General features: G+C 38.9%; 1 protein-coding gene across 2 annotated transcripts in view; it reads left to right on the top strand.

Annotated features, from left to right (window-relative positions):
- GADL1 (glutamate decarboxylase like 1) overlaps positions 1 to 27,628 on the top strand; it is a 166,640-nt gene that overhangs the window by 54,867 nt on the left and 84,145 nt on the right. For both annotated transcript variants that reach the window (XM_080824250.1, XM_080824251.1), the window contains 3 exons: positions 452 to 568; positions 4,724 to 4,788; positions 5,042 to 5,123. In XM_080824250.1, coding sequence (XP_080680376.1) covers positions 452 to 568; positions 4,724 to 4,788; positions 5,042 to 5,123 — 264 coding nt within the window. The remainder of the gene's footprint in view (positions 1 to 451; positions 569 to 4,723; positions 4,789 to 5,041; positions 5,124 to 27,628) is intronic.

Here is a 27,628-nt window from a genome sequence, read left to right as displayed (position 1 = left end):
CTCCATGGTTTGCACCTGGAGCTGTTTATTTTCCAATAATTCTTGCTTTTATTTCGCAGAGGTGTAACAATGCTGGCACTCACCCCTAGAAGAAGGTAGGAATCACACAGAAGGCCATTTTGTCATTGCAGCGGAGGTTACTCACTTTGTATGTGGGAAATATAAAGAACAGAAAACACTTCAGGAAGAAAATGAAAGTAAAAACAGTTAACAGTGCATATGGAGTTGGGACAAATGACTCTTGTCGTCACAGCATTGTCTTGGTTTCCTTGACCTCTTGGAATGGACAAGCGCCCATATTGTGGAGAAGCTGAAAAACACGCTATCTGAGTCTTTACCTCCAAAGGAACCAGAGAAATTTCTGGCTGCTTAACCGTTATGTTTACCCGCCTATTGCAGGACAAACTTAGTTCTGATGGTGATGGTTCTTGTGTGTGGGTCCTCCTCACAGGGAGCTGCTCCATTTCTCGTCTGTGCCACGTCTGGTACAACTGTGTTGGGAGCCTTTGATCCTCTGGATGAAATAGCAGACATCTGTGAGAGACATGGCCTCTGGCTTCATGTGGACGTAAGTGCATTTGTATGTATGCTTTGGTTTAACTTTCTAGTCTGTTTGTAGCTTTGCTGGGAAGTCCTTTGTGTTCTCAGAAACTAGACACGAGGTCCCCGGCTACTTTTATTTAAGCGTGTATTTCTAATCAAGGGAAATAAATCTGCCATTTTCCATAAGGTAATAAAGAAGAAGATCCCAAGACTTAATGTAAATTTTGGTTTTGTTCTCCAGATTCCATTTTATTTCCTCTTCTCCCGTAAACCATTCTCTTTGGTCCCTTGGATCTACTGTCACTGAGGCAGGAACACACTGAGCTACAAAATCAAGAGACCTTGACTTTGGGCTCCAATTGGCCTCTTCTCCATTGCAACTTTAGCTGTTCAGGCTTTGGTATCACTTATAAAGAGAGGAGTGGCTGATGTGGTCTGTAAAGTCTTCTAGCTCTGACGTTACATGATTCCAATCAGCTGGAAAATGCAAACAGCTGCATTACATAATTGCCTGTTATAATTAAAGCAGGTTTTATCTGGATCCATGATAGATAATTATTTGAGAGGCATCGGGATAACTTACATTCTTCATAATTTTCTGACTTTAAGAATTGGCTTTTTTTTCCTAATTAGTTTTGTAAGTCCTGGGGTGGTTCATAATAATTTTTTCCTTAATTAAAGGTAACTATTCAAATTCCACTCATCTAGAGTTAAAAATTTGCATTCAGACAGTTATGAATACTTGTTGAGCTTTTGGTTTTTTTCTTTCTTTCTTTTCTTTTGGTAAAACCAGGAATTAATTAGTTTGATTCAACCCAATAGAAGGGACGGTTGACAGTATAGGGAACTTTCTTCTGGTGAGTGATTCATAGCCTCCTTAGCAGAAAAAGAAAGAACACTATTTTTGACTTTTTGAACGGAAGGTAACAGCACCTGGGGGATATACCTGCACATACTTTTATAGTTTGTATGATCTTATGCTTTCAAAGTAAACTGTGTTACAGAGAGAATTTTTCAGCAGCTCAAGGCTCTCATTAAGCATATGCTAATACTCGGTAAAAGCCGCCATGATATAAAGCTCCCTCGAGTTACAGGCTCCATTAGTATGCCGGTGGCAATCCTTCAGGTAGATTATTTGTGACTTTAAATGGGATTGTAGCATTTGTATCTGTTCACATTTCAACTTTTATCTTACTGATTTTTATAGACTTTGGAGCATAATAATACATTATGTCCTAAAAGATAATATGAAGTGAGTACTTTGTGACTGTGGAAATAAGGAGGAAAAATCAAATCTATCAGCAGTTGTACTGAAAAATTCCATTCTCATAAAAGAAACATCAAATATGGATTATATAGTTTATGCAAAGCAGACCAAGTACAGCAGTTTCTAAATTGGGAGTGAGATTAAGAGACTTAAGAGAGGCTCAGATAGAATTGTGACTTAGAAGTATGAATGAAAACCTCCTTAGATTTTCTTAAAAAAAACCTGAAGGTGGAATTTTTGAAGGAAACACTTTTATAAGGAAATGTTTAAGCCACAGAAATTATTAAGATTTGCACACAGTAGGCATCTAGTAGTATTAGACAAAATTAGACAACAGTTTAGTTGACCTGGTAAAGAAATTAGCTCTCACATTGAGGTAATATTCACTCATGCTTTAATATTACAGGCTGGATATAAGTAATATTACATATTATTATAATAATAATATTGAATCTGCTGATAACATTTGATAAAGGGGCATGTAGCTTATCTTGAAGAAACGTCATATACCACATATAATTTATTAATTTTAAAGATAAAAATCAACAAAATTGCAGTAGTCTCCTTGGCCCGCTTGAAATTTTCTATAAACTACTTTAAAAATCTTTAAAAAAAACTGGCATCTATTTTGTTTTTTATAAATGTAATTATGGTTACTGATACTCATGGACATTTCATAAAACTGAGTTGCCCTGCATAGTAAACATTTTATTAATTCTAAGATACACTGATTTTGTTTACATTTTAACATAGCTGAAGTTGGTATGTTGATGTCATTTTTCTTTCTTTCTTTGCGGTACACAAAAATGGTGACTCTTACATTGGAGAGTGTCTTGTATTTGGTTAATTACAATGCATCTTTACACAACTGCATAAGGAGAACTTTAGTTTTCTTTTTCTCCAGGAGGGCAGGTGTTACTTCAGCCTCTGCCTCAGACTAGAAAGCTCTGGCTGGTCCAGCCCTTCTCTGAGGCAGAGGCTGCAGCTGCTGCAAAGCTTGGCGCTCCCCAGGGAGCATCCTGACGTGCCTCAGGCACTCTCCTTCCAAGTCCCGGGGGAGGTAGCAAACACTGTATTTTAAGTCAGGGGCTTTAGAAGCTGCTAGATCTTGATTACACCCTTGCTTCCACTTCCTTGTGTGGACTGGTCTTATGATTTATTTCTTAACTAATGAATTAAAGAAAAATATGTTAAGTAACCTGATAAGTGCGGTGCCTAACAGGTAGTCATAGCTCCATAAATGACGGCCCTCCCGGAGATGAAAAACTTTGATTCTTCAACATTTAGGTAATTGGTTTGCTCTTTTGAGGACTCCTTTGAGGACTAAGTCTGTGATGGAGCTGACCCTGCCACGTCCCTCTAAACCAGGGAGCTAATGCCTCGAAAGAGTTGACATGATTTGAAAAACTTCCATGCACTAGCATTGGGAGCATTTGTTTACTTTTTTGGGAGGAAGAGGAGGCAGAAGGTGGTGCAGGAGAAGGGAAGGTGTGAGAGTGTGGTGTATGAGACTCCTGAGCTCATCTCTTTCCGTCACCCTCAGCTCCCACACTGCATTCTACCATGTGGCCCTAAGCTATGATGTTATCCTGAAGCAGGAATGGGCTTTGGCTCCCAGATCTAATACTTAATGCCTGTGAGACCTCGGACAAGTCACCTTCCACCATTGAACGTTAGTTTTTCTACCAAAAATTTGAGGTAATAATGGCTCCATTCCCAATGCAACGTTGTATGGGTTCAATAACCATGGAGGTGTGCAACACAGCCCAAGCTGGTCTCCTCACATCCCCTCACAGCCATCACCCTTCCTGGCCCTACAGAATGAAACTTAGAAGTCTGCTCAATTGCAAGGACCAGTCTGACTTCCTGATTACTCACACTGATGCCCCCTCCCTTCCCTCCAGACTTCCTGACCATGGGATTTCCTTGCATTTCCTATTCTCAGCCATTTGGTCCTTGGTTCGTAATGTGTAAGTCTCCAGTGGACATCTTTCCCAAGTCCCAGGCTTCTCTTCTCTCATTCTTAGATTTTTGATTTGTGAATATTTCTGAAAGCTATTTGGCTGAAAAGATCCAATTAATAGGATCCATCTAGGCCCTTCCTTGTGGGCCATTGAGGTCCTCTGTACCCCTCTATCCACCCTGTCAAGCATGTGCTCATTCATTATTCAGAAGGCCACCCCCCCCCCAGCCCATGCCTCGCTATCAGCATTTGCACGTTGTGTCTGTGAGAATGACAGCCAGCATTGCAAAGGATGTTGTCTATTTTATTCTCAAAACAGAGAACAAACTGGTGGTTGCCACACAGGTGGGTGTGGGGAGGTGAAATAGGTGAAAGGGATTAAAAGGCACAGAATTCCTGTTATAAAATAAATCACAGAGATGCAGAGTACAGCAGCATATTGACTATAGTCAATAATATTGTACTGACGATGTATGGTGACAGATGGTGACTACACTTATCTTGGTGAGCCTGCGGTAATGTACAGAAGTGTCAAATTACTATGGTGTGCATTTGAAACTAATAGAAGATGGTATGTCAACTATGTTTCAATAATGACACTGAAAAATAAAAACAAAGGAGATTGTCTATTTCAGATTCTAGACAGGAGAAGGAATGGACTGTCTCTTTCAAGTCACTTTTTTGTCCACACACCAGCCAACAGGCTAATATACCAATTTATTTATGCTGTGTGAATTTAAATCCTAAGGGTCTGTGGGAGGCCATCTACTGTGATGAGGCTCTGTTGGCCTGAGTGAGAGGCAGTGAGCACAAGTGTTTGGAATGTTCATGGCTTAACGTGGGCTTACAACAAAGTATTAAGGTTGTCCCTCAGAGTTTTCTATGACAATGAACTGGGGAACACATAACATTGAAATAACATTGTTGCATTTATGTAAATATCTCAACAGGCTTCTTGGGGTGGCTCAGCTTTGATGTCCAGAAAGTACCGGAAGCTTCTGCAGGGCATCCACAGGTAAATGTTTTGGGGCCCAGCACCTCTTATTTAGACAAGGGAAACTCTCTGGGTCTTGCATACTTAAGTGACACTGTGACAACCCAGAGATGAAGTGACTGTTCTACTTGAAAACTGCAAGCTCCCCAAAGAACTCAAATCAGCAATCCAGTTGAGCGCTTGAATACGTGTGCTGCTAAGGAAAGTATTTTTTCCTCCAGTAGAAGCTCATTAAGTTCCCTCCTTCCCTTGTCCTTTTTCTTTTGCGTAACAGAGCTGACTCCGTGGCCTGGAACCCCCACAAGATGCTGATGGCTGGAATTCAGTGCTGCGCTCTGCTCGTAAAAGACAAATCTGTGAGTTTTCCTCTTCTGGTCTTTGGGCTTCTGAGGGGGTTAAACTACCGTGTTTGCAGAGGACTTGCTTTTGCTTACATTTTGATGCTTTCGGACCGATATAGATGAAGGTCTTTGGTAAATGTTGGTGGCATGGAAAGAAAAAATAAATAGACTCAGATGAAAAAAAAAAATCTAGTGTTTCTGCTCAGGTGATTTTGTGGATTAGATCTCGGTATTATATAATCTCATTAGTTACAGCAAAATGGTCTCTCTTGCCCTCATTTGGATTATATTTTAAACCTCAGTTTTAAACATTGCCAAGATTTTGTTCTCCTTGATTAAGTCTGGGATTTAAGTTATCTTGAAACTTCTGCTTGCTGAGAGAGTGGAACAGATGTGTGTCATACATTAAATTGAATGCCTAATATGCTTAGCTAGGGCTTAACAGCACATTTATAGAGGAATATGTTAGCTCGGGGCTGACCGCCGAACACGGATTTATTAGCTTCTTTGGGAACATTGCGGGGAGTTTGGAAACCAGTCTGGATCACGGTGGGGCAAGTGGGAAGGAGTTGCTGAGTTTCCTCCTGGCCACAGGTATCAACCCTGTGTTTTTTTTCTGGGTAAAATAAGGATTCTTGTGGGAAGTGGCCCAGGCTGGGAAGTGCCACTTCATTCTTAGAAATGCCTCCTCAAGATATGTGTGCAGCATGTGGGTGATTTTTCTCAGCCATCTGTTTACATTTTTTTCTTAGGGGACTCCCTTTGCCAATGCTAAAGTCATTTTCTCTTTTTAAGGAATTTTATTTCAAATGAAAGTCATATTTAAAATTAAAACCTAGTCTTGCATGTGCAGATAATTACAACTCTCTTTAAAAATGAATTGTGACATTTGTAGGTCGGAGCCCTTTGTGTTTTGAGATGGCCAAAGGAAATACTGTAGGGGCCAAGGGCAGGCCACCCAAAATGTACTCCAAAGGCATATTGATTACTTTGAATGGGAATTAGCTAGTGTGAGGACATTCGGGCCCCCTTTGTCCTCCTGAAAGCCAGAAACAAATGTCCCATATGAAAGATACCCTCCCTGTAGTAAGAAGTAGGAACACATCCTACCACCAGGGACAGGAACTTTAAAGCCAAGAGAGCTGTAGAAACAAAGCTGTTACTTTTTTACTAATCACTACCTCAGCCCAAAGTCTGCTTAGAATCCCTTACTAATTAAAACTCTCAAACATCTGTTTTCTTTACCCTGTCCACTCCTCACAAACGTATTGTCTTGCTGTCTGAAATGTATAAAAACTGCCTTGGTCATTTGTTTGGGTCTCAATCTCATTATTTGGCCTCCATGTGTACATCATAAAACTTTAACTTCTTTTTTTTCCTCTGTTAATCTGTCTTCATGTAAATTAATTCTTAGTCCAGATAGAAGAACCTAGGACAAAGAAACATTTCTTCTTCCCCTCTAGGATCCATCAGAAACTATGACCAGATTCTGCATTTAGAGATAGAGACACTTTGGGAAGTAGAAATTGATTCCCTAATATTTTATGAGGTTGGCTACTGTTGGCTATATTCAACATCATTTCACTTTTTTGCACTCAAATCCTTAAGTTATGACTTCATTTTATAATGGAGAGATAGTTTAGGATTACTATATCATGTGTGAACCAAGGAGCATCCTCAGCATATCAGTACTTAACGTATTTAGGACATGACAGAGTTAGGAATAAACCCAGGTTTTCCCTCGTTCTAGATATAAGAACAAAAATATGTCAAGTATCCCTTATGTGCCAGGCATTCGACATCTGCCTTCTCCCCAGTTGGCTGATCTGAATGACATCCTTATCTGTTGGTGTGTTGGAAAATTCAGACCCCAAGTTTTATGACTATTCTTTTAAGTAACATTCTAGCTTTTATACGTTTTTCTTGTCAAATGATATTTGAGTGATTTCGCCAAGAATTGATTTGCACTTATCTACTTGAGACAATTCAAAATTTTCTGGATCATCTAACTCTATTATAGGGGTGATAATTTTATTTTTTTTAAAGTATTCATTCCTGGATCTCAATAAAAACAATACCCATGTCGACTCACATGGCAGAGTTAAGAAGTTAGGAAAATTGCATGCATCATGCAAAGGACTGAACACTTTTAAAAGTTGCCATTTTTCTTGAAATAAAAGATTGTTTTTAAATTAATTGGAATGGGGAGCTGAACCATGAGAGGTGAGGTATTACAATCAGCTTAAGAAGTTTTGCACTGGCAATTTTCTGTCTCTTTTATACCTATTTTCTGCCTCTCTTCTCTTTCACACTCATTCATTCATCACTCAAACAACACTAACTGACTTCCTGTGTAGGCCAGGTGCTGTGCTAATTCTGGGCTTATGAAACGGACACGTTCCCTGTAGTCAAAGTGCTCATAATCTTACAGAGGACACAAAGAACAAAATGTTCCTACTTAATTATTATTTTGATAAGTGGTTTGAGGAATGTGTCAGACGCTGTTCATCATGTATTCCATAGCCATTCCAATCTCCTCCCCCCTCCCTCCCTTGTACTGGGAGCCGCCAAATGACACAGTTACGGTCGGTACGTTATAGAGGAAATGTGAAGAGGCTCTTGAGAAAGGTGTTGCTTGCAGCTAGAGGTGATACACACAAGAGGAGAGCATCCTTTCCCTTACTTCTGCCTTGAATGTGGTTGATTCAGAGCATGAGGCCCAGGGCTATCAGAGCCACCGAGCAACCACAATAAGATGCCCCTAAATTAAAAGGTAGAATGTGCACAGAATGGCAAAACAGAAAGGGGACAAGTCATGGCCTTGAATAAGGATTTTGAAACGTTGCATGAATCCTAGAAGTGATGAGTTGTAAACATTCTATGGTATGAGGTCATTAAATGTGATTATTGCTGAAACCACTTCCATTGGGTTATCTGTCTCTTGCAGCCAAAGGCACTCCTAGCTGATAGGAAAAAAGTGTGGTACTCAGAGAAAACAGAGCAGGGAGACCTGAGATATTTCAAGTAGAAGAAACAATGTGGATAAAGTTTTTAAGGAAGGAAGGTCCTTTTCATTTTGTTTTATTTTATTTTTAATTGTTTTTAAAGATTTTATTTATTTGAGAGAGAGAGAGAGAGAGAGAACACATAAGGGGGGGAGGGGCCGAGGAATGAGCAGACTTTCTGATGAGCAGGAAGCCCAATGCAGAGCTCAATCCCAGGACCCTGAGATCATGACCTGAGTTGAAGGCAGAGGCTTAATTGACTCAGACACCCAGGCATCCCCAGGAAGATCCTCTTCACTTTAGAAACTAAAAAATGTCTGTTGTAGCTGAAGCCCAGAGAATAATGTTAAGACGGACATGAGATGAGGCAGTGGATGGAACAGTGGATGGTGAAAGTGGAGTCTTCACCATTTTAGTGATTTTAGCCTTGATCTTCAGGACAAAGAAAGAATTTTAAAACCAGGCAGTTATCGGAAAAGATTTTTATTTAAGACAAAGAAATGGAGGTGGGCAGGAATGGATGCAAGAATCAGAAGAAGCTGGCAGCATCCAAGCAAAAGTTGATGGCAGGGGAGTTGGAAAACTGCGATGCAATCCAAGCTCTGCTTTACCAAGCCACTAGACAGGGTTGCATTACCAGTTATATGTGGGAGATGAGGAAGAAGCAAGTGTCATAGTTGACTCCCTGCTTAGTGATATGGCAACTGAGCGAACGTTTGTGTGTAGGCAGATGGAGATTGCTGGAGGAGGAGAAGACTTGAGAGTGAAATGTCTTGATTTTAGCATTGGCTATCATCAAATTTGGGATTCCTATGAAGTTTTCAAGTGAAGGGTTCAAGTAGGCAGTTGACACATAGATCCAGAGCTAGGAAAAGTGATCTGGGCTGGAAAAGCATATTGGGAGTGGCTGACACATAGATGTTCTCCAGGATCCTAGAGGTCGAATGGATTGCCTTGGGAGGACCTTGGGAATGAGAAGAGAAGAGGGTATAGAACCTAGCCCTGAGGAACTTCAGAGTCTATGAAAGCTGAGGTCAAAACGGCCGGGAAGATAGGAGGAAGATCAGGAAAGAGTGTCACTAATGAAATATTCTTTGAGGGAGGGGTATTATGAGGAGTGTGCAAGACTGTCACCCTTTGTGTTGAAGCTGAAATGTCACTTCTTAAGGAAGAGATCCCAGACTCTCCAGCTGAACTGGCATCTCCCCATTATTCTTTCTCAGACCTCATGCCCTTTCTTTAAGTGCCCATCAGGATTCATCGTTATGATTTTTCATGTATTAACTTCCCTTCCCTCTAGAACATAAGCTGTATGAGGACAGGGATTATGCCATCGTATTTGCCGCTGTATCCGCAGTGCCTAGCAAGGATTCACTGAACGAGCACGAAATTAAAATTCACTGAAAAATATAACATTTAAATGAATGGAAAAGCCTCAGAAATATTTGCCATCATGTCAGCAGTAACTAGGAGTTCCCAGTTTTTCCCCCTACCTCAAATTATTCCTTTTGACAGCTCCGAGATAACAATGATGAAAATTACAATTGATGAGTTTATGTTGCCTCTATCCTAACACAGGGCCTGAGCCTGCCTCCAGCGGAAATTGACGAATAGTGGTTTTAATTTGGACCTACTCCTCCAGTTAATGGAAGGGGATAACTCTAGTTAAAAGAAAGCAAATTACTTAGTGAATATACTTCTGTTAAGGGAAAAACTAATTCCCTAATTTGTAACCCTCAAAGCCCTGACATTCGCAATGCTGTTTTCCTGATTGACTAGCTGTGGTGTTTGCATTTTTAATGCCCTGTATTAGTAAAGAAGACTACTTCCAAAACAAACAGAGCTGCTGCTCTCAGAGTTGTACTCTCACTAACCATCTATGCATCGTAGGGATAAAAAGAAAATCAGACGTTTATAAAAAAAAAAAAACCCACTGTGATTATAAATAGGTTGACTTCAGATGTAAATGCTGGCACTACATGGCTGTTTTGGATCAAAGACAATTTTGATGCTTTGATCTAAAAGAAAAGGCAATGTATTCTAAGAATCAGTTGCATGGATGAGGGAAATCTCAGTATTGGTTTTTTGATTTTTAGTGTTTATTGGAAAGACTTTTTATTAAAAAAAAAAACAGATACATGAAAATGAGAAACTTGCTAATCAGATGACTTTCTGAGTATAGATTTTCCTCTCCATTTCTACTGACCATTATCACACAATATTAACTCACAGGCACTTCCTGTTTCACTGAACGATTTCACTGAACAATTTTTTTCAAGACTGTGTTGATCCTATGGATTTTTTTTTATTATGTTCTTTTTTATATGTTTATTTCAGTAGTAATTTAGATGCATCATAGAAGAATTAGAAAATTCAGATATGGAGAAAAATTAAGAAAGAGTGACAGGATACAGATACCTGAAGATGCCCTTTTATATATTTTCTCCTGCATATATACATTTAAATGTATATATATGCACCTACCTAATCTAAAAAAATTACAACATAGTTTGCTTTTATTTATTTATTTTTAAAAAAGATTTTATTTATTTATTTGACAGATAGAGATCGCAAGTAGGCAGAGAGGCAGGCAGAGAGAGAGGGGGAAGCAGGCTCCCCACCGAGCAGAGAGCCCAATGTGGGGCTCGATCCCAGGACTCTGGGATCATGACCTGAGCCAAAGGCAGAGGCTTTAACCCACTGAGCCACCTAGGCGCCCCATAGTTTGCTTTTAGCATGCTCTTTTTGTTTAACCAAATGGTTTTTGTTTAACCAATATGCATTCTATACATTTTTTAAAAAGAGATTTTACGTATTTATTTGTCAGAGAGAAAAAGAGACCACTAGCCTGCATCAGGCAGAGGGAGAAGCAGGAGCAGGGAACCTGATGAGGGACTCGATCTCAGGACCTGGGATCATGACCGGAGCCAAAGGGAGACAATTAGCAGACTGAGCCACCCAGGCATCCCATTCTATACATTTTTAATAGCTGTGTAGTGGTCTATCATTTTGACATATTATAATTAACTTGAGGATCTTGTTATAGTTGACCCATTAGATTGTTTCAGGATATGTGCTGCCAAGGCAAGCGCTCAATTATGTCATTTTAATGTTTGGCCATTAGAGATTTGGCTGCCATCTTTGAGACTAAATCTTCATGTATATCCTATGTTCTTTCCTTATAGTAAATTCCTAGACATAGAAGAGCCATGATCAGCTTTCATGATGCCTTTTTATACTTATTTCCTAATTTTCCTTGTAAAATACCTCTTACATCACGCCTGGGTGGCTCAGTGTGTTAAGGGCCGACTCTTTTTTTTTTTTTTTAAGATTTTATTTATTTATTAATTCGACAGACAGAGATCACAAGTAGGCAGAGAGACAGGCAGAGAGAGAGAAGAGGAAACAGGCTCCCTGCTGAGCAGAGAGCCCGATGCGGGGCTCAATCCCAGGACCCTGGGACCATGACCTGAGCCGAAGGCAGAGGCCCCAACCCACTGAGCCACCCAGGTGCCCCGAAGGGCCGACTATTGATTTCAGCTCAGATCATGATCTCAGGGTCGTCAGATCAAGCCCCACATCAGGATCCGTGCTCAGTGGGGAGTCTGCTTCGATTCTCTCTTTCCCTCTCCCTCTGCCTCTCCCCCCTGCTCATCTCCCCCCTGCTCATTCTCCCTCTGTCTCTCCTAAGTAAATTAGTAAATCTTAAAATACTGTTGACCTTCTCACTAACTGAGTATGTGTGTGTTCATCTCTGACATCACCGGGGTTTTTAGCTTTGTCAGTTTAGTAGGCAAGACATCTGTACACCCACATTTAGAGACTCACATAAACATTTTCCTTCTAATTTTATCTATCAACATAGCTCCTTCTGAGGGATCTTCTTGAGACAGAGGTATTGACATGCAGCTCTGGGCTAGGTTTTATATGTGAGGCCCATAAGCCTGCAATTCTTTTCTCCATTCTAGAGGACACAGAATGTAGTCCCAGTTACTCGTTAGGAGAAGGAGTAGTGGGAAGAAGAGGATAGAAAATTCATTCAACACAGTCACCGCAAGTATACTATAGGTCAGGTCCTGTGATGCAGAGAGAAAATGAGAAAAGGAAGTGTAATATCATTTCCCAGTACGGTTCCCCAGAAGAAGGCAGAGTGTTCAGCCCCATTTATATTTTTATTCTGAGTGGTAACTGATATTGCAAATGACAATTACTCTATGCCATTTAAAAAAAATTGTGCAAGAAAAGAAAGGAGGGAAAGTAGATTTATCAGAGAAACTGGAACACACTGTGCCTGATTTTGTGAAGATTTCTTTTTTAGCTCTTGTTTTTCTTCATGGAGTTCCTATGGAAGTGCCATTGGGTGGTTTGAAAATACAGAACAATCCAATCGTCAAAGAAGTTCTTTTCTTTTCATGCCAGAGAACACTCACACTTCCCCTGTACACCCATATTATTATAAGTTTCCGTGGAATGACAGCCTCCTAGGTAATGCGGCAGAGAAAGGGGAAGGTAGGTGTTTAAAACTGATTAGAAAAAAGGAGCATTTCACTTGTAGGAGAGACATCAATCTCCCGTGCTTGATGCTGCCAAAATTATTCTCTGTGTCTTGGATGTTCTTGTGTGAACAGAGAAAAGTTTTAGACTTTTCAGTAGGGTTGAGATTGCATAAAACTGGCAGAATTCGTCAAATTCATGGTTGGTCATTAGCCCTTTTCTTTTTAAATTCTTGTTGTTTTTTTTAATTGTAATAAACCAAAGTTGATTTTCTTTTCAGGAGGCTTTTGGAAATGTGTGCATATGCGTGTATCGATGTGTGCATCACATCAAAAACAAAAAAACCCTCACGTGGTATTATCAGCCATGATAAACACTGTTTCCATGTCTGCTTTCCTTCTTCGTGAAGTAAAGAGATATAATAATTAATGTTAGAATTGCACATTTTCAAAATCCGTTATGTCTTTCTCCACCAAACAGACCAGTAATATTGGGTTTTAGAGTTTTTGTGTTGGTAATGAAATTGTCATTAATTTTAACAAAGGATTTGCACTTTGTTTTAGATCTATGTATCTTTCTTTTTTTAAAGATTTTATTTATTTATTTGACAGACAGAGATCACAAGTAGACAGAGAGGCAGGCAGAGAGAGAGATGAGGAAGCAGGCACCCTGGCGAACAAAGAGCCCGATGTGGGGCTCGATCCCAGGACCCTAGGATCATAACCTGAGCTGAAGGCAGAGGCTTTAACCCACTGAGCCACCCAGGTGCCCCTAGATCTATGTTTCACATAGCCTAATATATTAATTCCTCTGTGCACTGTGGCTCCAAGTGATGAGTTACTGCATAATTGTGGTTGTACTACCTGATTTCAATCAATAGTTACCAACATGTCATAAATGGGTGTAAATCTCAATGTAGAACGTATCCCATGGTTCTTGGAATCATGTATGTAGCAGACTGAGCTCCAGGAGGGCAGAAGGGGTCTTATTCACTGCTGTAGTCCCCCTACTTAGTACAAAGTCTGACACTCAATACTCAGCGAAATGTTTCCTGAAGTGAACTTACTTTGTGTCTTTTTCCAATACCATCAAATGGTCATGGGTTTTAAATGTGTTACCTGTAGGATGAAGTAGCGTGCCCTTTATCATCACATCCTGATCTCTTTCGAGTCTTAAAAAGTGTCCTTCCTGCTGGTACATTGGACAGGGTGTAAAAATTGTTTGTCTTATCCATATGGTTTGCCATATCCATTACCTCCTCACATCCCATTTCATGTTGGCTTTTAAAAAATGTCTTTACTCTAAACTGTGCCAACATTTGGCCTTTTATCTACATGCCTCAGAGACCAATAATAAATCAGTGACTCATGCTTTCCTTTTTCAGAAACCATATTGTCTTTCCCTTAGGACTTATTTTCGTTTTAGTGTCTAATGATGCTGTTCTTTATTGGCGACTGGACAAGCGGAAGAGATACTTACTTTTCTAAGGTTCCCTGGGTCCTCTCTTGACCCTTTCTAATGGACAGAATGACATTCACAATCTGCCGGTTTGCTGGTTGTGGCTGTTTGTAGTGTTGGATCCAGTATCTTGGCCAACAGCTTCCCAATTTCATCCTTGAGTTCCTTCAAACCTTTGGGTGACTGCCACCTTGTCCTACTGAGTAAGCTACATTAATTTCGTCAGTTTGACTTAGATGAGTTGGGGTGTTGCCCACTATGGGATTTAATATCTTCTGCCTGTCTATTTCTGGAGAACCCTAAGAGTGTGGGAATCTCTCTGATATCCTTCCAGGTAAAGAATTCATTCTTCATGGCAGCCCTCCCATTTCAGTAGGGGACCCCAACTTTTGCCTCTCTGCCAATCATCACAGAAGACTGCAGGTTTGTTAAGAAATGATGAAAAAGGGAAAAAAAAAAAAAGAAATTCTACCTTTGTGTCCTAGCAGTTGAAAATGCCTGAGAAGGAGGATTCTATTAACAGATTGATTTTTTTTTCTTTTTCTGTCCTACCTGAAAACAAACAAACAAACAAAAAACTGATTAGGGTCTCATAATCTGGGAGAATTACGTAAGCTAAAATCTAAGAAAAACGAGAAACATAGGGTAAGGGCAAAAAAGGAAACCTGGAATGAAGCTAATGGAAAAATTCTTGCCATAATTAGCATGCTCTGTCTGCCTCAGGTCGATAAAAGTTGGTTTTTGCATTTTTAATGGATTCCAAGCATCTGCCTTTTTTCCCCCCTTTCCCCTTTATTTTACTATGAACTCATTGCAACAGATTTTTTTTCTATTTCTGCTCTCTGGTATGATGACTTCTTGGAATAAATTGTTCTATTTGCTTTCCTTTGTACAATTCTAGTTGCCATGTATGTTGTTTTCCATGGAATATATCTAAAAACATACCTGACATTCTTAATTAGGCTTTCGAGCTTTGTTGTTTCAAGGACAGAAATTTTGAGGGAGATAATTTCTTCCTAGGTTTTTCTTCCATGACAATTCAAAGTGTCAATATGAGTCCATGTGAAGAGATTTATTCTGATTTTGTAACTCAGTGGTGGTAAGTGTAGATTTATTTTATATAGGCTTTTAGTAATTGTTCTTAGACCCTAAGTTGTAGGAAAATTGTAAATGGCATATAATGAAGAAATAAATTGTAGGCTGAATAGGAAAATGGAAACTCCGTAAAAGAGTCACTGTATCTTTAAATTCAAGGTGTGTACGGCCATGTGTGCAAGCACTTACACACACTTACATTCACACGGCAAACATAACTGCCCTTAAACCATAACGATACTGATGGGAAATTAGAATTTAGGGAGGTTTGTTAATTGCAAAAATAATTCAATACCTTCTCTGCCAGTTCATTCTGAGGGCTTTTTTGGGAATTTGGAAGATGTTGGTCTTTTTTTTTTTTATATGAACTATAAGAAAAATACAAAAATGTGCATAAGATGTAAATAAATGGCTTAGTTCATTGTTGTAAAAAGAATAATCAAGTAGTTCCCATGCAGATTCCAACAAAGAACATAAGCAGAAACCCAGAAAACCCTCATGGGCTCCTTCCTATTCTTGACTTTCTTGCTTTTCTTTTCAGTTTTGCTCTGCAGTGTGGATCCTCAAATAATATAGTTTACTTTTCCCTTCTGAAGGAATCGTGCAGTGTATATATATATTTGGTTTGGCACGGTTGCTGCTGCTGCTCAGATTTACGTCATGTCCATAAGACTCGTCTATGTTTTGACACAGTATGATGATTCTTCGTTTTCTCTGTTTTATACTATTCCGTATGATCATAGCACAATTTATTTATGCTTTTTACTGTTGATGGACATTTGGGTTATTCCCATTTGGGGATTTTACAAAAACTGGCTATGAACCTTTTTTTTTGCACATATCTTCATTGCTCGCTACATCTCTGAGGTTCCATCTGGTCTAATTTTCCTTCTTGAAGACCATATTTAGGAATTTCTTAGTGGATCAAAAGGTGGCATATTCTGTTAGACTTTGGTTCTTTGAAAATGTCTTTTTTTCATTTTTTCTGGAGATAGAACTCTGTTGGTAATTTTCTTTTACACTTTAATGTTTTTCTCCTCCCCCACCTTTTTTTTCCTTTTTAGTGTTAGAAAGTTAACTCTTTTTTTTTTTTTCCACTTTATATACTTATTTAAGTAATCTTTACATCCCACGTGGGGCTTGAACTCATGACCCGGAGATCAAGAGTCATCCGCCCTTCCGACTGAGAAGCCAGGTGCCCCTGTCATTTTTTTAATGACAAAATTACTTTTTATTTTGGCTTCCCTTAAGATTTTCAAGCTTTCTTTAAGTTTCTGCTATTTATCTGTCGTGTTGTAAAGATGTATTTTATTGGGTTTATCTTGCTTTGGCTTCATTGGGCTTGTTTTATCTGGGCATTGATAGGTTTCCTAAGTTTTGAAAACTATTCATTTAATTATCAACTCTGCCTCCTCTCTCTCTTTCTCTGGCACTCCAACTAAATGTATATTAGACCTTCTTATTGGTCCTTTTGTATGTGTGTGTGTGTGTGTGTGTGTGTGTGTGTTTTAAGATTTTATTTTAAGTAACCTCTATAGCCAATGTAGGGCTTGAACACACAACCCTGAGATCAAGATTCACAGGCTCCACAGACTGAGCCAGCCTGGAACTCTTGTTTCCTCTGTTTCTTACTGCATTTTGTAGGTTTCCTAATTGTGTCCTTTCATGCTTTGTTATGGATAGTTTTGATGACCTATCTCAAAATTCATGAATGCTGCCTTCAGCTTTGTCTAAACTGTCAAAGCCATCCATTCAGCGTTTACTTTTTTATTGTCTTTCCAGTTCTATTATTTTAACTGAGTCTTTTTCATGTATATAGTGCCTCTAGTTTCTTCTTGACATTTGCAAGATCAGCCTTTATGTCCATGAACATTGTAACCATAGATTTACAGTCTACTTCTGTTAACTCTGATATCTAAATTCCCTTAAGTGCTATTCCTGTCGATTCCTACATCTGTGATTCCTGGCTCTCATATTGTCTAGAGAGGCACCTTACAATTTTTGGTGGTTTGCTGATTATTTTGTTTGAGGAATTATCTTTAGGAATAATTTAAAACGAAGAGTGGAGTTATCTTCCCTGAGAGAAGATTTTATTTCCATTCTTCTGGGCATCTGGGACAATCAGCAGTCTAGGACAAAGGCTTGTCTTTTTTCTGGATCTCTAGAGTACACCCTAGACCACCATTTCAGGGTAGAGATCTTTGAATCCTGAACAAGAAAAAGAATTCCCTTTAGTGACACTGAACACTTATGAACTGTTCCCTGGAAGTACTTGAAGTGTGAGATGGTGAGAAGGTGAGATGGAATGGTGACATAACAGGCCTCCACACACCTGGGGGTCACAGTCTCTTTTCCCTCACTTCTCACCCTTCTGGCTCTTGCCTTAGCCGCCTCCCTCAAGACGGAAAATTTCCGTCAGGTGGAGACATTTCTGACTGACCTTCTGGAGCTCCATTCCTCTCCTTGGACCTCCCAGTAGTTTATTCCTATTTTGTGCAGGTCTCTGATGCTTTTCATTAGATGCAGTTTTTATGTTCTGTTTCAAGCATATTCTGTTTTCTACAGCAGGAGCATTTCCAACTTATCTTGTCCTTTATTACCAGAGTTGATATATACTAGGCTTTAGCTTTTTATTTTTTTATTTTTAAAAAGATTTTATTTATTTATTTATTTGAGAGAGAGAGAGAGAGAGAGAGAGAGAACTTGCGAGTGAGGGGAGGAGCAGAGGGAGAGGGACAAGCAGACTTTGCACTGAGCGTGGAGCCCCATGCAGGGCTCGATCCCATGACCCTGAGATCATGACCTAAAAACCAAGAATCGGGTGCTCCCAGGCTTTAGCTTTTTAATAATCAGCTGCTATTCGGTGCTGTCAGCAGGGATAGGCATATGTTAGCTTATTCATCATTTCATTCAACCAGCAAATATGTGCAGCCTCTAGTGCATTAGGTGAGTAAGACATGATCCCTGCCCTAGGTGAACTCAAGGCTAGTAGGGGAAACAGATTCAAGCAAATGATTGAAATATGATATGTAATGTATATAATAGAGTTTTATAATGGAGTAAAAAGCAGGTGTTTGGGGAATGCAGATCAGGTGAGAGAACAACGCTGCTGAAAATGCTGGTCTAGAAAAGTTAGTTGCAACAGAGGTGGCTTAAAATAATATTTGTATTTTCTTTCCATTTTTATTTATTTATTTAGTTATTTAGTTATACTTTTTAAGATTTTAAAAAGAGAGAGAGAAAGAGAGTACAAGTGGGGGGAGAAGTAGGGCATGAGGGAGAAGCAGACTCGTCACTGAGCAAGGAGCCAGACGTGGGACTTGATCCTCCAACTCCAGGATCATGACCTGTGCCAAAGGCAGACGCTTAACCGACTGTGCCATCAAGGCTCCCTTCTTTCCATTTTTGAAGAAATATATGATCATGATAGCACAGTCAAGTGTAATGAGGAACATAAAAAGACTTGTAACCCACTAGCCAAGGTTAAATCATTTAAAATTTTTAGATAGATGAGTATTATGTATTACTATATCTCTGCTGATATAGATTAATCTGTTTTGCTTCTATAACAAGCATCTTCTTTTCTTTGTCCATTCCTAACCCCTTCTTTGGTATAAGAAACAGAGACAGTTAAGCTTGTAGAGTCTTGAGGATATTTTTTTAATGCTGGTTACCGTCATCATGGAAGCTGCTGATTAGGCAACTGAAGTCCAGCTCAGAAGTGTGCATTGATGATATAGAACATCTTTTAAGAAGATTCTCTTCCATTGCCAGATTTACAATATCTCTTTCCCCTATCCTATCCAAGCACCTCTTGTAATCATAACTGCTTATGTTATCATTGACTTTGTTGGAAAGATAGGGAAGCCAGACTTGCTGGGGTTACCATCTTCTTCAACTGGGTGATATCAGTAAATCTCAATTCAGCCATCTATATTCTTTTTCTACTCTGTTGACAACTTTTCCTAACACATAATGCCTCTTGATATCCAGAAAAAGATTTTCAAGAGAAACCAGACTTTCATAAGAGCAAGTAATGCCATTGGAAGCACCAGGTGAGACCCAGGGTTACATGAAGCCTACATATCAACTAGGGGAAATGGGAAATTGTCTTAGGTGAAAACAAGTTCTTTAAAACATAAGGAATTGCAGAATTCTCTCAGTGGATAAACTGGAGGATAGAAAATGTCAATTAAGGGTCTGAAAGATAGGATGAGTCAAGGATCTAATTTGATTCCATTTTTAGAGGAACCCATTCTTTGGATCAGACAGTTGTTGATTGTTTGCCAGATCCACATTGGCAAACTATATAATAGTTGGTAAATTATATAATGATATAATTATCATAGCTTCAAAATATGTTTCATCTAGTGGGACAGGTCATCATTCACTCTCTAACAAAATGACCTGTTCTTGTCTATTTATTCTTCCGAATGGATGTTGGAAATATTTTTCTTTAATATAAAAACTTTGCCCTGGGATATTTTTTTAAAGATTTTATTTATTTATTTGATCAGGGAGCCTGATGTGGGGCTCAAACCCAGGACCCAGGGACCATGACTTGAGCCAAAGGCAGACGCTTAACGACCGAGCCACCCAGGTGCCCCATGCCCTGGGACTTTATTTAGAATTATATTAAACCCCTTGGATTAATTTGAGATTTAACATCTTTGCAAAATTTTAGCCAGGAACATGGTATATCTTTCCATTTATTCAGATTTTTTTTTATTTCATGCAAAGATTATTTAAAGATTTTTTTTCAAGATTGTATTTATTTATTTGACAGAGAAATTGAGATCACAAATGGTGGGGCAGAGGCAGAGGGAGAAGCAAGCTCCATGCTGAGCAGGGAGACCGATGCAGGACTTGATTCCAGGACCCTGGGATCATGATCTGAGCTGAAGGCAGAGGCTTAACCACCCGAGTCACCCAGGCGTCCCTCTTCTTTAAATTCTTGTTGTGAAAAATTTCAAACATATCCAAGAGTGGAGATGAGTGCCTAGGTACTGATGGCATAACGTCAATAAAGATCAATTCATGGCTAATGTAGTTTCATACCTACTCCTTTCTACTTTTTCCTATATGATTGGAAAAAAAAATAATGTCACAGAATTTTGATTTTTTTTTCCATAAAGGACTCAAATATCCTATATTATTAAGGTTATTTATAAATTTTTATATTGATTATTATTATAGATAGGATCTTTAAAAATCTTCTAACTGCAAATTCTGTTATAAAAGAAAACTTTAAATTATTTATATATAACTACTTTACCAGATTTCTAATTATTCTGAGAAATTTAAACATATTTTCTTATATTTTCTAAATATAGAATTAGATCAGTATACAACTGTAATTTTGTTTTCTTTCTAATATGTAGTCTTCATATCAGTTATCAGCAATTATAATGTACTGATAGGATTTCCAAAAATATATTCAGTAATAACAGTTAATAGAAGACATTTTTGTCTTCTCTGTGATTTTGTGAAAGGTGACTTAAAATATATATGCTTTATAAATCCTCTTGAGAAATAATATAGAGATGAGTACTGAATTTTACCATATTATTTTTTATTATCTAATAAGTTAGTTCTATCATTTTACTCCTTGAACAAAGTTAGCTGTGCCTTAATAGATTTTCTACATTACTGATTTACTTCATTTTATTGCAGTAATTTGCTTTAATGTATGATGGATTTTATATTTTGATTTTTGCTTCTGTCTACATATGATTGATGTGTGTGTGTGTGTGTGTGTGTGTGTGTGTGTGTGTGATCTTGGTTGGATTGTATTCTTGAGTGCGTTTTGAACTGTCTTCATTTTAGGATAATTACAATAACACAGAGATCATCAGTTTTTAGAAATGTTCAGAAAAGCCAGTCATAAAAATTGTTAGAAATTTTGAGGGAGATAATTCATTGATCTAGTGTTTATTTTTCCCATTTTTATTTAGAATTTCCCACTCAATTTTAAGAACTTATATTTTCTTTTTTTTTAAAGAACTTATATTTTCTTAAATATTTAATACATTTTACTGAGATTTTCAAATACATGAGCAGAATATATAATACCCTTTTGTCATTTTCATTTAATTTTTGCCTTATAGATTTGCCAGAAGTCTTAATTTTTAAAATATTTTTCCTGATTTAATTTATCTTCTCTCCATAAGGAATGACTAATTGCATTTATTTTTCAATTCACATATTTATTAAGTTTATTTAATTGTTATTTTCTCCTGCTTCTTTACATTTTTGTTCTGTAGAAATGTTATTTTACATTTGAAGGCTGTTTTGGTTCAGTTCCTTAAGTTTTGTTTTGAGTGTTCTCATTTAAATTATTTTCCAATTAATCCATAATAACAGTGTTGATTTCCTCTTCTAGTCATGAATGGTTTATAAAAGAGATTTTAACTTCCTGAAAGCTTCAGATATGTTATGAAATTCCAATGTTTTATTGTAGTCAGAAAACGATCAAAATGAAAGCAGAGATCAAGAGTGACAAATTTTTACCTTTTCAACTCAAAAGTTACTCCTGAAAGGATATCTTATCATCCAGAATCCATTCTTGGTTTGTATTTGCTTTCCCAAATAGATAAACAGACCTAAGGGATTGGGGCGGGGAGAAAAGGGTTTAAAGAGGAACCAAGTATTAAATATGAATGTACAGGCGCAAGAGAACCAAGGAAGAGCAGAATTTTCCTGTAAATACAGGATATAAATGTCCTTTCCTCTCTTGGCTCAGGTTTTAGGTGAGGCTCAGAGAGTTGGGAAGCCTCTTCTCGCCCCTACCCCTCATGTCAGTTTGGAAAGTAGAAATTAAATAGGCATGGTAGGTGGTTTATTAAAATGAAAGAGTGCCTGAGAGAGCCCCCAATAAGTTTCAGAGTGGCTGGCAGGGAGCTAGCTTTTCCAAATTGACTAAAAATAAACAAGAAGACACAAGGGAGTCTGGAAATAAGGGCAAGAAACAAGAAGCATGGCTGTGATCGGACAACCAGAGACCACGGCAGGCCTTAAGATTTAAGCAGGGAGATGGAAAGATCAAATGGGGATGAGCTAGAGTTGGGGCAGGTGGTCAGCACAAGGACAGCAGTGACCACACTGATGAAGCAGATGTTCACGCCCCAACTTCAGTATAGAGTTGCCAGATCTGGCAAAGTAAAATACAGGATGCTTAGTCAAGTTTGAATACCAGATAAACAGCAGATAATATTTTAGTATAAATATGTCCCCAATTTTGCACGGGATATACTTTTACTGAAACTGTTGGTTGTTATGAATTTATGTGAAATTTTTACAGAATTCAAATTGAGTAGGATATTTTGTATCTTATCTGGCAACTATCCTCGGTGACATTTGCGACTATCCCAACAATGTTAAATAAAGAGCAAGAGGAAGAAAACTCTCAGAGAGAAAATCTTGATTGTCCAGGTTCTATGTCTGAATGATCTGAGATATCACTCAGTTAGAATTTTGAGGTTTTCTGAAAGGGACCAGATTAAATATTTTGCATCAGGAATAAATGTGGTTCCAAATCAGAAACATTTTCAGTTAAAGAAAAATAAATTGTCATTTTGCACTTCCAAAGTGAGGCAATTGTTATGCATTGAAATTCATAACAATGTTTTTTGTTTTTAAGTTCACGTGACAGGTAAAATATGGTACTTAACAGTGTGATGTCTATATCTCTGTCCAAGAGACCCGCATGAGCTAAACTAGGATCTCTCAGTGTTGATTCCATATTCCTAGTCTTCTCCATCTCTGGCCCAATCATCTAGGAACCAGAGTGGGAGCGGTGTAATGTGACCATCTCTATGGGGGAGAAGGGAAGTAAGGGGTCATATGGACCAGGCAGAGAGCCTCAATTGTGTGTACTATAAATGTCTTCCATCTCTTGCTGTGACAACTTGCTAATGGATTACTGAGCTTTAAACTTGGTCCAGAAACACTCAAAAGAAACGAGGAAGATGAATTGTTATCTTTTCCATTTCTGGCTCGAGACCAGTTGTCAGAAAAAAGTTCATGGCTTCTTTTTTATAAGGCTACTCTCTTCCCAGTACATTTCATTATGCCCTTGTCATGGAGTAGCACATGTCACTATTATACGTCCTTTGGATCTTATCTTGACATATTATTCCTCTGTTTTATTACCGGTTTTAGACAGCACCATAGTGCAGATTAAACCCTCGACATTCAGTTACAGAAATACCGATGCATTCATTTAGAGTACTGTCAGAATCTTCGTGCCCTTTCAATATCCAGCTTGCCTGAGATGTAAGTGAAATGCAATGAAATACATAGCTTTTTCCAGAGCTAGTGAGAATCGGGAATTTATATATAATAAGGAAAAGATTGTTTTCTGCCTGTGAGGTAGCCACAGCAAGCATTAGAAGGTTTAGTCTCTCTAAGAAATTTTATTTCCCAATTATGAAAGTTGTAGGGCCCCCTTCACTTAAGGGGTTCAGTTGAAATCCAAGAGCAAATTCTCCAGGGAAGTGGAGTTCTTTATCTGTCTCCTTAATTTCACAAGATTGTGATTGGGGAAACGACTCACTCATGGTTGGTGGTGAGGTTAATTTCATGGAGTCAAGAGTCTTAAATGTACTCTAGAGCCTGATACTGGTTTTACAGATTACCAGTGAATTAATGGGAGCCCAAGCGGTTTCTTTTTCCCTATATGGGATCACCCCCCTCCCTAACGCCTCTGTTACTTTGAACGTTCTTCAGAAAGCTCCTCACTCATATTCAAGGCATTTATCATAATTGTTCAGAATCAAAAATGACATTCACCAGTGCCAGTCTAGGTGAGCTCATAGGAAAGACATATTGTCTCTCGTCATTGTGCCAGTTTTATGGATTTTGAGAAGCAGGAGAGAAGGAACACAACGGTGGTTCATTTTAGGTCATTGTGGATCTGGGGCACTGTCCCTGCCAGCCCACAGTGCCTTTCTAGAGGGTACACTGAGTGGTGTGAGGTTTGAGGGATGTGATAGGATATGGGGCAGAAGGAGGGGTACAGCCTTCACCCCATGATGTTCTATAGTATAGTTATTCCCTGAACAGCCAGAAATTGAGAATATGGGGTCTGGGGTAGAGCCAGGCAATTTGTCCCACCCTCGGGAGGGATGTGCTGGAGATGGAGCTAGGGAACCATCTGAGGTTTAGAGGGCTTTGGACATCATGTTAAGAACATATTCATTTTTCTCTCAGGCAAGTAGTTCCCTCTGTGTGGAAACTAGGCGCTTCTTTGCCATCCTGAGTCCTGTTCTATCTCTCACAGTGTTCTGCTTAAGCATCGACTTTCCCAGGGAGGCTGCTGGCTTCCCTGGCATCTTTGCAGGTCTCTTCTCTATCCAGCCTTTGTTTAGCATGTATTGCAAAGTCCTCTGTGATCTAACTAATCATTATCCTGTCATCTGTACTTAAAAAGAGGCTCCTTAACTGTGCTCGTGCCCTATAAGGTCTTGTGTGATTGGATGGATGGATAGATGAGTGGATAAATTTACTAATCTCTTTCATCCCTATATCAATCCAATAAGGTAGGGATTATCCCTCTGACCATTGGTCAGATGAGGAAACTGAGTACAGAAAACATAAATCACATGACCACGGCTCTCAGGCTGATAAGGGTTGGCCCTGGGATTCAGGACCGGTGAGGCTTCACTCCACAATCCATGATTTTATTTTATTTTTTTTATTTTTATTTTTTTTAAAGATTTTATTTATTTATTTGACAGACAGATCACAAGTAGGCAGAGAGGCAGGCAGAGAGAGAGAAGGGAGGAAGCAGGCTCCCTGCTGAGCAGAGAGCCCGATGCGGGGCTCGATCCCAGGACCCTGGGATCATGACCCGAGCCGAAGGCAGAGGCTTTAACCCACTGAGCCTCCCAGGCGCCCCAATCCGTGATTTTAAACACACAGCTTCTGTGTCCCTAAATCAAAATGACAGGTAATGGATCGACCTAATATCCTACCTGAAACTGTAAATTCTGAAACCACAATGACGTACAGAAATAGAAAATATTGATTTGGGAAGATAAGATTTGAATGTTCAATCCTCTTAGAACCAATACAAAGTGAAATACTATTGCTAGTGATTTTGCTTATTCTAACTCTTCACATGCCCAGCCAGGCTGGTGAAGCTGACCTGTAAATCTCTTCCTAACTCTGGTGCCCAGACGTGGCATGTAGGTTTTTCTCATTTGCTTTTTCTCTTTCAGCCTATGATTCTGTAGAGGTCACTCTCCCCAGCATTTGCAGTTAGGGATCTTCTAAATACGCTGGTCTAATGGTCGCCTTGGAGACTTGCTGTTCATTAAACAAAGGTTTGGTTTAGAAAATGCAATTCTCTTACCAATTGAGCCAGAGAATCCTAGAAGTCATCTGATCTCCCTGCTTCGACCCACCTGAGAGCCCTTCTCTCTACCTTCCGTCCCTCCCTCTTTTCTTGCTTGATGATCAGTTGTGGGTTCTACTTGCTGTTTGCATATGAGTTTCCGGGTTGATATTCATAGCTCTTTCTGCTGCATTATTTCAGCAAAGACCTATCATAAATGTCAAAATACAATCTTAAAATGAAACAGAAAACAAACCCAGACCCAACCAGTTTTATTACAGAGTACTTTTTTTTTTTTTTCCCCTTGGGGTTTTGAGGAAACAAAGGAAATTAGAAATTATAAGCTGGTATGTGTCTGGATAGTCAAATACCATTCTCTATGGAAATTGCATAAAACATTTCTCCAAAACGAAAAGAAAAATAAACCATGACAGTGTTATTCTAATTTATTTTAAATTAAATATTCTCTTTTAGAAGCAATATTATTTACGGTTTGTTGTAAAAGCAATTAAAAATTTGCCTCAATTGGGGCACCTGGGTGTCTCAGTGGGTTAAAGTCTCTGCCTTAGGCTCAGGTCCTGATCCCAGGGTCCTGGAATCGAGCCCCCATCCGGCTCTCTGCTCAGCGGAGAGCCTGCTTCCCTTACTCTCTTACTGCCTGCCTCTCTGCCTCCTTGTGATCTCTCTCTGTGTCAAATAAATAAATAAAATCTTGGGGGTGCCTGCGTGGCTCGGTGGGTTAAGGCCTCTGCCTTTGGCTCAGGCCATGATCCCAGGGTCCTGGGATCGAGCCCCGTATCAGGCTCTCTGCTCAGCAGGGAGCCTGCTTCCTCCTCTCTCTCTCTGCCTGCCTCTCTGCCTACTTGTGATCTCTGTCAAATAAATAAATAAATAAAATCTTTAAAAAAAAAAAAGATAAAAAAAAGAAATAAATAAAATCTTTTAAAAAAATTACCTCAATGAAAATGAAAGATAATGGGTTGGAGCCTTCATACAAATGTTTAACTCTTCTTACCTCAACACATTCGGAAATGATTGTCTTATTGAGTCTATCTCCTCACTGGGTATGTCTTAAAACAGGACATATTGTTTTAACATTATGTTTTTCACATGGGTCTGAAAATTATGACGCCTGGACTAAATCCAGCCTGACACTGTTTTTATAAACACTTGTTTTTATAAATAAAGTTTTATTGGGACACAGCCACACCCCTTCATTTTAGTATCCTATATGGCTGCTTTCATGCTACAACTACAGAGTTGAGTAGCTATGACAGAGATTGGATGGTTTATGAAGCTGAGAATGTTTAGTCTCTGTCCTATACAGAAATTGTTTGCCCTTCTCTATTTTAGAACATCCAAAGGAGAGGGCTTCACTTTCTTTAGTGTTGGAGACCAGTTTGAACTAGGAAATTCTGGGATTATATATGATTTTCCCATGAGAAAATTCACTTATGGACCTTGAAGCCCAATAAGACCCATGTTCAAATTCCATCTTTGTTTGGGACTACCCTGCATGCCAGTGACAAGTTGCTTAGCTTTTCCAAAACTCAGTTATTTTATCTGTAAAATGAAGACACTTTTTACTATGAAGAACTACTATGCCATTAAATGGGACAAAGTTTCAAAGTGTGTAGGGTGTTGCCAGCCATATGATGGACCCTTAGTGAATACACTTTTTTCCCTTGTTATGTCCAAATTGAGGAGTGAGCTGCATATGAAGGACAGATTCTTCTGTCTGGACAAATGATCATTTGTGTAGTGGAAAAATTCTTTGTCATTTTAACACATTTCTGTATTTTATCATGAGTCTTTGGGGATAAAAATGCTTTCTCCACTACACCTTGGGTCCTATTTGAAGGTTTTACCAAGTACTTCCTGATTCATTTGAAACTATTATTTAAGGCCAGTTTTAAGTAGGATTGCCCATGGTCATTACAATTATCAATGATTTCCAACAACACTTTAATGGGATTTATGCAATGAAGAGAAGGGAACTTGTGTTTCGGAAATTGCCTTGCTGCACAGCATTTTCCCCTGTATAAAATCAATCTCTTACCTATACTCCAGGCCTCAGAGGCCAGACCTCTCGAGGATGCTCCCACTCCAAGAAATGTAGGCCAGCGGCCTTG

Source organism: Martes martes, assembly GCF_963455335.1.
Source record: "Martes martes genome assembly, chromosome: 1".
NCBI lineage: Eukaryota > Metazoa > Chordata > Mammalia > Carnivora > Mustelidae > Martes > Martes martes.
The sequence above is the reverse complement of the archived record's forward strand: the minus strand, read 5'-3'. Positions and strand labels throughout refer to the sequence as shown.